The sequence below is a fragment of the Hyla sarda genome, chromosome 4, assembly GCF_029499605.1.
Source record: "Hyla sarda isolate aHylSar1 chromosome 4, aHylSar1.hap1, whole genome shotgun sequence".
In the NCBI taxonomy this organism is placed as follows: domain Eukaryota; kingdom Metazoa; phylum Chordata; class Amphibia; order Anura; family Hylidae; genus Hyla; species Hyla sarda.
In genome coordinates this window covers 302,483,005-302,498,482 of record NC_079192.1, presented here as the reverse complement: position 1 = coordinate 302,498,482, position 15,478 = coordinate 302,483,005, and the positions used below count along the sequence as shown (strand labels likewise).

At 43.2% G+C, this 15,478-nt stretch overlaps 1 protein-coding gene and 1 long non-coding RNA gene across 2 annotated transcripts in view; one reads left to right on the top strand and one right to left on the bottom strand.

The window, feature by feature from the left end:
* UIMC1 (ubiquitin interaction motif containing 1) overlaps positions 1-15,478 on the top strand; it is a 94,859-nt gene that overhangs the window by 59,052 nt on the left and 20,329 nt on the right. Inside the window, 1 exon segment of the mRNA XM_056569890.1 lies at positions 11,085-11,173. Coding sequence (XP_056425865.1) covers positions 11,085-11,173 — 89 coding nt within the window.
* LOC130369443 (uncharacterized) lies at positions 11,178-13,930 on the bottom strand. The gene is made up of 3 exons (XR_008892757.1): positions 13,866-13,930; positions 12,282-12,385; positions 11,178-11,296 (listed from the first exon to the last, which is right to left on the bottom strand). It is a non-coding gene; the product is annotated as an uncharacterized LOC130369443 (long non-coding RNA).

Sequence of the window (15,478 nt, the reverse complement as noted above, 5' to 3'; positions counted from 1 at the left end):
GGGTCTAGAGCGCTGCTGTCGGCCCTTTTCACCCCCTGGTTATCGGCGCCGCTGCCCGCTCTGTCCCCCTGACTATCTGTGCCGGCGCCGATAGCCAGGGAGAGAGAAGCGGCGCCAACAGCCAGGGGGAGAGAAGGGGCAGCGGCACCCATTGCCGGCGCCACTGCCCTGTTGCCTCCCCCCATCCCCGGTGGCATAATTACCTGAGTCGGGTCCGCGCTGCTCCAGGCCTCCGTTGTGCGTCCCCGGCGTCGTTGCTATGCGCTGAACGGCGCGGCGCATGACGTCAGAGCGCCGCGCCGTGCATAGCAACGACGCTGGGGACGCACGACGGAGGCCTGGAGCAGCGCGGACCCGACTCAGGTAATTATGCCACCGGGGATGGGGGGAGGCAACGGGGCAGCGGCGCCGGCAATGGGTGCCGCTGCCCCTTCTCTCCCCCTGGCTGTCGGCGCCGCTTCTCTCTCCCTGGCTATCGGCGCCAGCACCGATAGTCAGGGGGACAGAACGGGCAGCGGCGCCGATAACCAGGGGGTGAAAAGGGCCGACAGCAGCGCTCTAGACCCCAGGAAAGGCAGGGGGAGAGAAGCGGGCAGCGACGGCCTCTCTCCCCCTGCCTTTCCTGGGGGTATATCGGGGTATACACGCGCACACACGCACCCTCATTTCACCATGGATATTTGGGTAAAAAACTTTTTTTACCCAAATATCCTTGGTAAAATGAGGGTGCGTGTTATAGGCCAGTGCGTGGTATACCCCGATAAATACGGTAGTTATGATTTTTTTCAGAAGTAACACAAAATGAAACCTATATAAGTAGGGTATCCTTTTATTCGAATGGACCTACAGAATAGAGAGAAGGTGAAATTTTTAATGAAAAATGTACTGCGTAGAAACGTAAGCCCCCAAAAGTTACAAAATGGTGTTATTTCTTCAATTTGTTGCACAATGATTTTTCTTTTTTTTCAGTTGCGCCGTTGATTTTTGGGTAAAATGACTGATGTCATTACAAAGTAGAATTGGTGGCACAAAAAATTAGCCCTCATATGGATTTTAAGTGCAAAATTGAAAGGGTTATGAGTTTTAAAAGGTAAGGAGGAAAAAACGAAAGTGCAAAAACTGAAGTCCTTAAGGGGTTAAGAAGCCCTCCTGTTCTCAAGTCATTACCTGTATTTACTGCACACCTATCCACACGCTCAAACAAACAGACTCTAACCTCTCCACGATGGCCAAGGACATCAGGGATAAAATTGTACAACTGCACAATACTGGAATGGGCTACAGGACAATAATCAAGCAGCTTGGTGAGAAGGCAAATTCAAGATGACGGTCTCTCTCGGTCTGGGGCTCCATGCAACATTTCACCTCGTGGGGCATCAATAATTATGTGGAAGGTGAGGGATCAGCCCAGAACTACATGGCAGGACCTGGTCAATGACCTGAAGAGAGCTGGGACCACAGTTTGCAAGAAAACCATTCCATCCGTCATGGATTAAAATCCTGCTGTGCACGCGAGGTACCCCTGCTCAAGCCAGCACATGACCAGGCCCATCTGAAGTTTGCCAATGATCATCTAGATGATCCAGAGGAGGAATGAGAGAAAATTAGAGCTTTTTGGGCTAAACTCCACTTGCCCTGTTTGGAGGAGGAAGGAGGATGAGTACAACCCCAAGAACACCAACCGTGAAGCATGGAGATGGAAACATCATTCTTTGTGTCTACTTTTGTAAAGGGGACAGGACGACTGCACCATATTGAGGGGAGGATGCATGGGGCCATGTATCGCAAGATTGTGGCCAACAACCTCCTTTCTTCAGTAAGAGCATTGAAGATGGGTCGTGGCTGGGTCTTCCAGCATGACAATGACCCGAAACACACTGCCAGGGCAACTAAGGAGTGGCTCTGTAAGAAGCATCTCAAGGTCCTGGAATGGTCCATCCAGTCTCCAGACCTGAACCCAATAGCAAATCTTTGGAGGGAGCTGAAAGTCCGTATTGCTCAGCGACAGCCCTCAAACCTAAAGGATCTGGAGAAGGTCTGTATGAAGTAGTGGTCTAAAATCCCTGCTGCAGTGTGTGTGTGTGTGTGGGCGCTAACCTGGTCAAGAGCTACATCTAAAAGTTTGATCTCTGTAATTTCAAATAGAAAATTCTGTACCAGATATTAAGTTATTCTTTTCTGATGTATAAAATACTTATGTCATGCAATATAATGCTAATAAATTTTTTTTTTTAATCCTGCAATGTGATTTTCTGGATTTTTGTTTTAGATTCTGTCTCTCATGGTTGAAAAGTACCTATGATAAAAATTACAGACCTCTACATGTTTTGTTAGTAGGAAAACCTGCAAAATCGGCAGTGTATCAAATACTTGTTTATTGAGTCTGCTTACTGGACCTTTGTTTAGTGTTGATCGACGTGGACTTGGTTAGGCTGTGTCTTTTTGACCACACTGGCCTAGACGCCGTTACACTTCTATTACTTGTTGTATTGTTAACTTTATTTTTTAGTGTTTTTCCCCATTTGCTACAGTTTTGGTAGTGTTTATTTTCCCTGATTATACATTTGAGTAACCTACATACTTTAATTCAACCCCTTGTATCCCATTATACATGGTTTAAACATGTCGTGTTGCTGTTTCCCCAGTGTGAACTCTGTTAAGGAATTCTAGGGTAAGACGAAAGGGTAGTCCAGGGCAGGGGTCGCCCTTTTTTTAGGGCAAGTACCCCAACGATCACTAAGGCAACAGTGGAAGTCCCAACACACTTTTCCCTTTAGGGTTGACTAGGGTCACCATACCCGTAGTAACAAGGCCTCAACCCCTTGTCATGGTTCTCTTGGTGCTATCCTCTTATAACCACCCTGTATTGAAGATGTAGTTGTATTATAAAGATGCTTCTATCTATCAACTTTAGTAGCATCCCTGTAGCTTTTACTTATCAGCTTTAGAAACATCCCTGTACAACAACTGCCCTTGTTATTTAAACTTTTTATCCACAGATTTCTTGTTTGGTCTTTAAAGTTTTTTGCAGTGGGGTTTTCTTTTTAGTAAATTACCAATAAAGGTTAAGTTTTATATTTGTGTACCCCCTGTGAATTATTTGCATTAATTGTCTGTAGTACATGGTTTCTAGGGTGACTTTTTTTTACCACCCATGCTGTGAATCTATGTTTGTTTGTTTTTCAACTCCATTTTCAAGTCTCAACTGTAATTGTAAAGTAGCAAGACAGCAGGTTCTGGTTTGCTGTCACATGACCAAAGTTGCTTTTAAAGTGTGCATCCAAAGTTTTAGGCCCACACAATCCTCAGCTCCAGCGTGAGGAGACGCAGTCCATGCTGGGCAATACAGTTGCCAAGGCATTCATGTGATGCCCAGCGAGTTCCATGCAAAAGTTGTTTTCTAATTCATAGAGCTTGAGCAAAGAAGTGTTTTACGGTTGCTTGCTGAGTGTTTTACGGTTGCCTTAGCAACTGTAGCACCCAGCGTCACCTGCATCTCCCAATGCTGATGCTGTAGATGGGGCAGGCCGGAGATTCTGAATGAATGCTTTAATCTTGATCATTAGGAAAAATTATTTACAGAACTGTCTTTTTATATTTTTTTAAAGTATTTAGTAAAATTTTATAATGAAAGCAATAAACACCACTCACAGTGGAACAAAATACAACAATACAATAAACTCCTGGGGACCCAGAGATCAGATCCAGTAGAAAACATATGGGATATTGTTTAGAAAAACAAAAGGGTACAGCCAGAAAAAGCCCTACACAAACTAACACACACCCAGACTCACAGCCACACATCCCGGAAACTCACAGCCACACACCCAGACTCACCCCCCCCCCCCCCCCCCCGCCCCGGTACAATCCACCCAGGGGTCCGCTGATTTATCAAGCATAAGCCAAGGGGTCCATACCTTACGACTCATGTAAAGAGTCTGGTATAATGGGACATACCTGTTAACCAGAGCCAGCCAACGCGACAGTGGAGGAGGGGAGGCATCCTTCCAAGTCATCACAACCACTTTGCAGGCACAGAACAGCAGAAAGCAAATTAACAGGCATCTATGTGAGCTGGAAACCACCTCATTAATGACTCCCAGCAGGCATACCGTAGGGGTAAGTAGAAAAGGAAAGTCCAAATTATCAGCCAGAAACCCCATCACCTCCCTCCATAAAAGAGTAATTACAGGACAGGCTTACACAGCAGGCATAAAAGTACCCACTGCACCCAAACAACGGAAACACAAGTCAGATTGCGAAATACCAATACGTTTCAGCTTAGCCGGGGTATAGTACAACTGTAGAACATACCTAGATTGAATCAGCATATCTCGACTACTGACTATGGTAGAATAGTAAGAGCCTTCAACCTCCTTCCACTGATCCTCAGACAGATCCCAGATATCATCCACCCATTTATGAAACACTTGTGAGAATGGGCTTGGTCCCAGTTTCTGCAGGAGAGCATAGGCCTGAGGAAGGGGTTTAGCAAGGTCCTTGGTGCCCAGGAGAAGCTCCACATCAGAAAATACAGGTGTAAACGTCAAGGAGCCAAACTGCGCCTGAACCACATGCCTGAGATGAAGATATCTAAAGAAGGCATTTCCAGGGATCCTATAATGTTCCTTCATGTCGGTAAAAGGCAAGAAAACTTGATCCTCTCTAAACAAGTGGATCACAAACCTGATGCCATGAAAACTCCAGAATCTGGCATCCTGTAACCCATGTAGGTGAGGTAAATGTATGTTCCCCCACAAGGGTGCTCTAGGACATTCCAGAGGCTGTGGAAAGCTACTCGACACCACAGACTACACTTTGGCAACAGACTGAAGGGGAAGCGGAAAGGAAGATCACGAATGATATCTGTAAAGAGTGTTAGTAAGAGCCTCTTATGAAGCCACAATCGCTCCAGCCAAGGCAGTTGCTGCGTTGGACAGATCCAAATCGATCCACCATACACCAACTGAGAGGCAAGAAAGTAGTTATAAACATCAGGTGCAGCTAAGCAGCCTTGCTTCTTAGAAGCTTGGAGAAGAGCCCGACTGAGTCTGGTAGACTTTCCCTGCCAGTAGAAGGATCCCAGAGCACCACACAGCGTGTTAAAAAACTTCTTAGGGGGAATCATGGGAGCTAAATGAGTATAGGAAGTATAGGAATTTAGGAAGGGAAATCATTTTAAAAAATATTAATTCTGCCGGCAAGGAAGAGGGGGAGTGACGACCTGGCCGTCAGCCGCTCTACAGTGAATCGTAGAAGGGGCTCCAAGTTTAGGGGCAAATAATCTGTTAGTTACCTCCACCCCTAAGTATCTAAAGCGGGAAACCACCTGCACCCCAGCCGGGAGGGAAGTAGGGGGGGGGGGGGGTTTATTAGAGATGATTTAGTCCAATTGACCCTCAAGCCCTAAATCAAACTAAACCGGTCAGGTAGATCAGTAAGGGACAAGAGCAAACCCTCGGCATCCGTTAAATACACAAGGGTGTCATCCGCATAGAGGGAGACCCTCTCAACAATGGAACCCCTGGGAAATCACAGATAGCAGGGTCTCCACAGATAGCAGCCGCTAAAGGCTTCAACGCTAGCGCAAAAAGGAAGGCAGATAGCGGGCACCCCTGCCTCGTTCCACAGCCCAGGAGAAAGGGAGGAGAAACATCTAAGTTAGTGCGAATAAGGGCCATCATATAGCAAGCGGATCCAAGTGCAAAATCGGGGACCAAACCCAAATGTACCCAGAACCTCCCACAGATAAGGCCACAACACAGAGTCAAAGGCTTTGTAAATGTCCAGACTATCACTCCAGTGGGAAAGCCCTCCCCCACTGCAGCTATGTTAAGTTGCAGACGCTTCACATTAATGTCCGTGGCCCTACCTGGCATAAACCCAGTTAGGTCAGGATGAATGATAGCGTTAAGGACCCCAGTAAGGCGAGTATCCAACACTTTAGCCAAGATCTTAATATCAATATTCAACAGGGAAATGGGTCTATATGAATTAGGCAGCAACGGGTCCTTCCTCGGTTTAAGGAGCACCACAATCAACGCCTCCCGCATATAGTCCGGAAGAGCCTCCATCTCGGCTATCGAGTGAAACAAGTGAAGGAGTATAGGGGCTAATCCTTCCTCATTCATCCTGTACCAATCCCCTTGCATCCCATCTAAACCAGGGGTCTTCCCATGAGGAAGGTCACGTATAGCCTGCTCCACCTCTTCAATTGTTAAAGGAGCATCTAACGCCACTGCTTGTGCATGGCTAAGTTTGGGAAGCGACAAGTCACGTAGGAAGAACAACTTTTTCACCTGACAGGGCAAAGAGGGGGCAGCATATAAAGATTGGTAAAAGTCCCTAAAAACAGAGTTGATCCGCTGAGTATCCACCACCATTGCACCGTTAATACAAGGGATAGAGGCAGCAGGACAACTAGCCCTTGCCAGATATGCCAACAGTTTACCATTTTTGTCCCCGAATTCAAAGAGGCCAGCCTCACTGTCCGCTAACCTCAACTGGACCCTATCCTTCTGAGCAACTAACAGGGACCTTTTGAGCTTTGGCCCATGCCTGCTCAGTCAAAGGATCCCTGGCATACTTTGCTTCCCGAACACCCACCTCCTACACCAGCTAACCCTCCATCTCCGAGCAAAGTTTCCACTGGCCCGCAACTCCGGCTATAAGGGCCCCTCTAGTCGTGGCTTTGTATGCATGCCATTTAACTAAGGGGTCAGGATAAGCAGCATTATACACCCAATAGTCAGCATGGGCATTCCCCAAAGCCTCAACAATTGCCCCGGCCTGTAGCCATCCAGGGTGCATGCGCCCCTTCAGAGTCTGGCCTAAATGTAAGCTTACCAACACAGCAGAGTGGTCTGAAATCCCCCCCAGTGGTGTAGGAAACATCTCTTACTGCAGGAAGGAGATCCTCTGATGCCAATGCAAGATCTCTTCTAGAGAACGACCTATGGGCCGCAGAATAAAAGGAAGATGCAGTCGGATACTTCCACCTCCAGAGGTCGTCAGGCCCAACGCAACATGCCAAGTTTTAAAGGATAAGGAGCCAGAGTGAGCAGCAGGGGTGCGGTCTAGCACGGGATCAGGAGCCACATTGAAATCACCTATAAAAAGAACAGAGTCAGAGGGAAAAGACAGTAGCTTGTTAGTGATTAGCTCCAGCACAGAGACTTGAAAAGGAGGAGGTATATAAACAAAGACATGAACAAAGGAGAAAGAACCTTGAGAACAATGTAAAATCACAAATCTCCCAAAGTGATCAAAGGCTGCCTGTGAAACCATCAGTAGTTACAAACCTGTCTGAGGTTAATGCTACACATCTGAAAAGATATGAAAAATAAAACAAACACTTTATTTGAAAAACTCAAAACGAAGTGATCATTTCACTTGCATAATAATTTAGAACACCGTGTCATTCAGATGATGAGGTGTGAATGTTGCCTGTATTTCAGTATCCTAAAGTAGCACTCCTGGCTAGTGTTAAAGGGTCACTGTAATTATACAAAACTCTTGGCATGTTGCACGCTGCGATCGCTAGTTATCAGCCAGGTAAGCAAGCAGCAGAGCATCACTTACTCCCCAGCCGACTTAAGGATTCAGTTTTTTTGTACAAATCTGTGCAGACTTACACAGCAAAAAGGTCTGAGCTGGCAGGTGAGTAAAGAGCGCTGCCGCTCGCATCCCCAGCTGAATATTAACCTCCCTGGCGGTATGATTCTGTCTGGAAATTTGTACCAAAAGCGGTACAATTTTTTTAACTGAATTTCACATCTCCCTCTGCCCATTTCACATCTCCCCCGTCACATTCCCCCTCCCTTGTCACATTCCCCCTCTCCCTTGTCCCATCCCCCGTCACATTCTCCCCCCTCCTTGTCACATTCTCCCCTCTCCTTGTCACATTCTCCCCTCTCCTTGTCACATTCTTCCCCTTGTCACATTCTCCCCCTTCATGTTACATTTCCCCCCCCCTTGTCACATCCCCCCTTCATGTCACATTCCCCTCCCCCCCTGTCACATCCCCTCCTGTCACATTCCCCCCCGTCACATTCCCCCCCCTTTTCACATTCCCCCCCTGTCACATTCCCCCCCTTGTCACATCCCCCCTTGTCACATTTCCCCCCTGTCACATTCCCCCCCCTTGTCACATTCCCCCCTTGTCACATTCCCCCCCCCCTGTCACATCCCCCCCTTGTCACATTCCCCCCCTGTCACATTCCCCCCCTTGTCACATCCCCCCCTGTCACATTCCCCCCTTTGTCACATTCATCCCCCCTTCTCACCTTGTCCTGCAGCAAATACACTAGGATTGCCGGGCAGATTTCAAACCTAGTGTATTTGCTGCAGAACAAGTCCTTTCCCCTTCAGCCAATCACAGGCTTTACACCACTGCGGCCTGTGATTGGCTGAAAAGTGAAAGGTCCTAGAAGATGAATAGTGAAGAGAGGACACCCCGGACCGCACGGAGGGGAACGGCATCTGCAGGGATCGGGACTAGGTGAGCAAAAGATTTTTTTATTTTACTACTTCTTCCTTTTACACTTAGCTCAGTGTTTTTCTACCAGGGGGCCTCCAGCTGTTGTGAAACTACTACTCCCAGCATGCCCGGACAGCCTTTGGCTGTTCGGGCATGCTGAGAGTTGTAGTTTTGCAACAGCTGGAGGCCCCCTGGTAGGGAAACACTGACTTTTAGTATTTTTCTTTACCTGCTCTGGCCGGCCCCCGCAATGGGAGCCGACCAGAGCAGATAATCGCATGTTTTCCCGGGGGGCCGCATCGCTATATCGCATTGCTTTTGCGATATATCGTGCAGCCCGGCCGGGAACTCTGCAATTCTACCCCGAGCGTGACTCGGGGTTACCGATCCTGGCAGGGAAAATTAACCCCGAGTCACGCTCGGGAATACCGCTCAGGAGGTTAAGGATTGCAGTGGGCCAAATATGCCGAACCGGAACCTCATGTCTGGGCCATTTATTGCTTTGGTCTACATAAATAAATAAGTTTCCCCTTCAAAGCGCTCCTGGTGCCTGAAAAGATGGATATTGTTCTACAGACCTAAGATTATCATCCTGGACATTTCCAGGCAACCAGACAACTTTGGCTTAGCCCTTTACTGTAAGTTCGCTCAACACTACTCCTGGCAAAACTACTACACTGTGCCTGGCCATATAGGTGTTTGAGTTCTCTCTTTGGTGTTCCTCCTACTTGTGCACCGCCAATTGTGCCAACCACTGTGCAGTAGGCATAATGTAGTATATTTATTTATTTTTTCTTTTATTAAATGCATAAAAAAATCATTTTTGGGGCTAAAAGTCTGTCTGAAGAGTCTGAGGTGCACAAAACCCACTTAAGATAAAAGCTAAAGATGTGCAGAGTTTATGCATGTGGTGTATATCTACTTGCACATATTCATCAAAACAGAAGAGAGCGCAAAAATCTTTGTGATCTAGATGCCGCGTGTCATAGAGTTGACTAATGTGCTAAGGCACATGGGGTGATTATATATGCAATCAAGCTTTATTCTTTCTTCATTATATCACTGCTAGCTTCTTTCCCTCCTTGTTTTACACACACAGAACCTTGTAGTAAAACATTTCTTCACCCTGATCTCCCTGGCTTCTAAACTATCAATGAGAACATTTGAAAGATTTTTAAAAACCCTTTAGAGTAATGACAAGGGGTATTAAGTGTTATCACTGTTGATATTGAGCCCCTCCAAGTCTTCTCCATGGAGCACATATTTCTCATTTTTTCCATTAGAGAGGCTGGACCAGTGCTGGCCTGTTTGTTAGCAGTATACACAGTTACTTCCTTCCTTACTTTCTTGGACAATCACAGAACAGCTCATAATCCTCTCTGCTATCCCATAACATAGCACTGGGGAAAGTGCATTGAACTAAACAGACTGCACTGTGCTTGAGGTTTATTTACACAATACACTACTATAGATTTCATGTGGAGGAAGAAAGTGTTTAATGGTGCACTGGGTTTGCAAGGTGCGATCAGAAGGGAAAGAGCGAGCAGCAGCACCATAAGGAGTGGGTTCAACTAAGCACTGAACTGGTGATGATAAAGACAAGTCTGCAGATTAAAGGGAGGGGAGGGAGATTACGTTGCTGCACTGTCTACATACAGCATTAAGTACTCTGATATTTACACAAGGAACAGCTATCTTGAACTGTATGAGTGGTAAAAGGAAATCCTTGATTCACCTTTTTAGAAAAAGTATGGAGCAGGCATGTAGCTTGCAGGTTTACAACCCAGACTCAGACAATAGCAGTTATTTTTGTTATATGAAGTTGTTATATGAAGTTGAAAAATATGTTAGGAATCACACAGGCTATTACTGACATAGAACTTGCTTAAAACGAGAGCGAGCATTTAAGGTTAATACATTACATACTATCCTTAGAAGTGAAAGGGGTAATGCATTTAGAATACATTTAGTCTCTACGGCTGTTTTCACATATGTTGTTTTTTTTTTTTTACTGCTTTTGTAGCGTCATTTTGGTCACTATTTTTACCACAACCAGGAGTGACAAACTATAATGGAAGGATTTGCAAATTATTTCAGGGTTTAGTCCACTTCTGGTTTTGTTAAACAAAAACTGACCAAACGAGGCTCTAAAAATGAGTGGGAACATAGCTTAAAACATGAGTAACCTTTTTAATGGTTAAAAGATACACATTATATATACTTATATACACACTATATATAGATAAATCCCTGTTTCCCTGAGGTAAATTATAATGCATAGCTAAGCTTTAAACTGAGGATGATTTTTATGGGATCATTTTTTTTAAAATTATTTTTATACAACATATACGTTTTATACATTTTATCTACAATAACTGACAAAGAAGCCAGTGTGCAAAAATAGCTGTAGCATTATGCTTGAAACGTGACCCAGTACACCTACTAGAGGGAGGAAAAATGAAGTGAGAGATTGTATGTTTACAGTTGTCACTTACTCTGTCTTAATTTGAGCCCTTTTTGTGATATGTCCGACACGTGCCTTATTAAAATTTACCAGACTTCAGATGATCCTAGTGAAAAGCTTCAATATATTTGCTTCTTGCAGTGCTGTTTCACCCACCGCTGTGAGGAATGACAGACACCTTATGGAGCATACTGAGATTGCCCAGGAAGAAGAGATTACAATCTGCCCAGGTATGGGAAAATAACAAATAATTATTTTCTGTTTCCTAGTCATTCCTGCTTTCTAGATCACTGAAGCAATGCTGTAGCAATGTCCAGACAGATGTAGTTTGCATCAAGGATAGATTGCAATAGCTGTGGGAATGAACATATACAGATAATCAGCGCATAGGATCATTAAAGGGGTGTTCACACCTTGCAGGCAAAAAAAAGGTGATTTTAACTGCGGCACAGCCCAATATGCACATTACAGGTACAGAAATCACTGTGAGTAGACTGATAACCATGCTGCTGAGTTACATGGTGTGGTCATATCATGTTGTATGCTACATTTTGTCAAAAAGAAGGAATCCTCTTTATTACTGCACCACGAATCAAACACAATCAGGGAGATTTATCAAAACCTGTGCAAAGGAAAAGTTGCCCATAGCAACCAATCAGATCGCTTCTTTCATTTTGCAGAGGCCTTGTTGAAAACGAAAGAAGCGATCTGATTGGTTGCTATGGGCAACTGGGCAACTTTTCCTTTGTAAATGTTTTGATAAATCTCCCCCAATGTCGCTCTCCCTGCATACACAACTGTACAGGCAGAAAGCTATAAATTGGTGGGCAGGCTGAGTGCAAGCTTATAAATATCCAGGACCACTGAAAACGCACATGATTGTGAGGATTAGTGCACTGTGCACAGTTTTCAGGAATAAAGGCTGAGTTATTTTTTTTTTCAATTTATCTATTTAAAAAAGAAAAACTCTGCTACATGTAAAGTGATGTATGTAGTTGATAAAATTGTTAAAAACAGGCTCTCTGTCACTTGTTTATGCTGGTCTTTAAAAACACCTATAGCTCTGGGTCCGTCCCAGTAAAAGAACACCTACCGATTTTGGTTTGGAGGAATAAAATGTACATACCACATTAGTAAAGCAAACTAAAAGTCCAAATAATAAAAAAAAAAAAGGAATATATTAGCTCCACAAAGTTATTATTAAGTAATTGTACTTTTTTTTTTTTTTTTTTTAGGGCAGACAAACTACAATTATGTAAGAATAAAAATTATACAATAACAGATAATACAAAGATATGTGCATATAAATATACATAGATACACATTCATAAAGAATACCTGTAGCTGCTGCTGCTATTGTAAGCCCCATCCTACAATCTGCATGCATTGAACATGGCGGCAATCTAGCAGCTGCTGAAATTTTATACTGCCACAAAAGAAGCCTACGAAGAGAGACACGCTTTTAAAGACATGTTGCTTGATATTATAACTTTATTGTTTGTTCAGAAGATTTTATGTTAAAAGTCTTTGGGTATTAAACACCATCCATCCATGTACATCAGCGTTTTGTATTATATACTTTTTACTAGGTGTACTTTATACTGGATGTATTTTCTTTGGTACATTGATTCAGTATTAAATTTGGCAGTATTTTTATTGACTCTTTTGTAACTACAGATACAGTGTGTGTTTGATAAAGTAAACAAACATTTTTGGTGTTAAAGGGGTTTTATGTTAAACAGAGAGGTCCTAAAAGAGTGTCAGTAGAAGATGTTCTATAGGCACTTTTTTAGTTGTGTCTTCCTGTCTATGTAAACTGCCTATTCCTGTCTATAGTGATGTAAGATATTATGGTAGGTCCTTAGTACTGAGTAGTATTGTGGACACTAACATGTGGCGTGCCATCATAACATTCATGTGGCATGCAATCCTGAGGATCTTACATATGCTTATGAATGTTTATCTTTTTTTATGCCCCAGTTCACATCACATTTAGGCCGTACATAGAAAAAAGTATGGTAGCATTTAGGGTACTCACTGCAGGCCCAATTAATGGAAGGTTAATGGCTTGAATGTAGTATGCTAGCGACTATGCCTAAAATGTGCTTGTCATTAGCAAAAACATTTATATAATGTAGATATTAACATTATATGTATATTTGTAATATACATTGGTTTAAAAAAAAAAGTGTATATTTTTGTGTCTGCTGCTATTTCCTGTGTGTCTCTGTGTGGAGACCAAATACAGGAAGTTTGAGTGGACAAGCAGGGCTCTGCCCACACTTGCTGTATTTAGTCTCCTTTCAGAGACACACAGGCAATAGCTGCAGGGACAACTTTTTTCACCCAACAATTTACACCTTTTTTAACCAATGTATTTCACAAATATACATATAATTATAAAACAAAAATAGAGAAAAAGAAACACAGCCGCACATCCACAATTTGTATTTTGATCTATTTGCTTCTCAGCATAAATTCAAACACTAACAGGTTGTTTGTATACATTTTGATCAAAAAGTACTTGTTAGGTATTCACATTGGTGTGGTTGCACTGCGGCGGTCATTGTTACTGTGATGCTTTGCCTGTGGGGTGGTGTGGCCCGGAGCCATGGGCTTTGTCCGGCAGCAGTGGGGCTGTCTGGCCACTGGGTCGCTCCCCCAGTGGGCATGGTGTTGCGGTGGTGGTGGTTGCCGCCCGGCACTGCGCCAATGTCGGGTTAGGGACCCACTCTAAATAGGTGGCCTTGACGTGGCGAGTGGGCTTGTACTTTTTGATCAAAATGTATACTAACAACCTGTTAGTGTTTGATTTTATGCTGAGAAGCAAGTAGATCAAAATAAAAATGATGGATGTGCTACTGTTTCTTTTTCTCTATTATTGTAATACAAATAATTATATTGGGGAAGATTTATGAAAACCTGTGCAGAGGAATAGTTGTTGAGTTGCCCATAGCAACCAAGCAGATTGCTTCTTTCATTTCTGAAAAGGCCTCTGAAAAATGAAAGAAGCGATCTGATTGGTTGCTATGGGCAACTCAGCAACTTTTCCTCTGGACAGGTTTTGATAAATCTCCCCCATTATCTATTATATAAAAAGTTTTTGCTAGCGAAGGTACACTTTAACCCCTTCCCTCCCGAGGGTGTATGGGTACGTCCTAGAAGGTGGGGGTGGGGGGGCAGTTACGGGGCAGGATTGTGATGTCATCTCGCGCCGTACTGAACAGCCCCTATAATTATATGTGTTCTTACCGCATGCAGGTGTACTCCGGTGGAAAACTTTATTTTTTTATTTTTTTTTAAATCAACTGTTGCAAGAAAGTTAAACAGATTTGTAAATTACTTATATTAAAAAATCTTAATCCTTCCAGTACTTAATAGCTTCTGTATACTACAGAGGAAATTCTTTTCTTTTGGAATTTATTTTCTGTCACAACCACATTGCTCTCTGCTGACACCTCTGTCCATTTTAGGAACTGTTCAGAGCAGCATATGTTTGCTATGGGGATTTTCTCCTGCTTTGGACAGTTCCTGACATGGACAGAGGTGTCAGCAGAGAGCACTGTGGTCGTGACAGGAAAGAAATAAAAAATAAAAGAATTTACTCTGTAGTATACAGCTGCTAATAAGTACTGGAAGGATTAAGATTATTTATTTAATAGAAGTAATTTACAAATCTGTTTAACTTTCTGGCATCAGTTTATTTAAAAAAAAAAAAAATAAGGTTTTCCACCGGAGCACTCCTTTAAATTCAGGAAAAATTTTTTTTTCAAAAGTGATCAAAAATTCTGTTAAAAATGGTGCTGTTAAAAACTAAACATCACGGTGAAAAAAATGAGCCCTCATACACAATTTTAAGCATACCAATTATCTTACAATAAGTTATATTTTGTTCTAGAAAAATAAAAAATAAACTATAAATTGGATATCGTTGTAATCCTATGGACCTACAGAATAAAGATAATGGCTGACATTTATCATTGTCTTTAGACTGTTTTTTGTGTTTACAAAAGGCGCAAAAAAGGCGCAAGCAGGGTTTATATGCGCCTTTTGGTTTACACATTTCTGCTGAATTTGATTTGCAATCCACTGATTTTGCCAATACACACGATCTGGACGGATTTTATGAACTGCACCTTTCGTGAAAAGGTGCAAAAAATGCGCAAGGCCACTGAAAAGTCTCTAAAACTACACCAGCCCAGACTTAGCTTTTTGGTGTATGTTAAGAAAGAATTTTCAGAAAATGTGACCTGCACAAAATGTATCAAATGCTCTGTGACCATTTAATAAATTTGGTGCTCCTACACATTACCAGCACACACAAAAAAAAGTGTATAAAAATGCTTCTATTACACCTACAATGATAAATGCCGGCCAATGTGTAATTTCTACTGGAAAGTGCACTACGTAGAAACGCAACCCCCTAAAAGTTGCATAATGGGGCTTTGTATTTTTTTTACATTTTTCCCCACAAATAATTTTTTGGGGCTTTGCCATACATTTTGTAGTAATATGAGTGATGTCATTACAAAAGT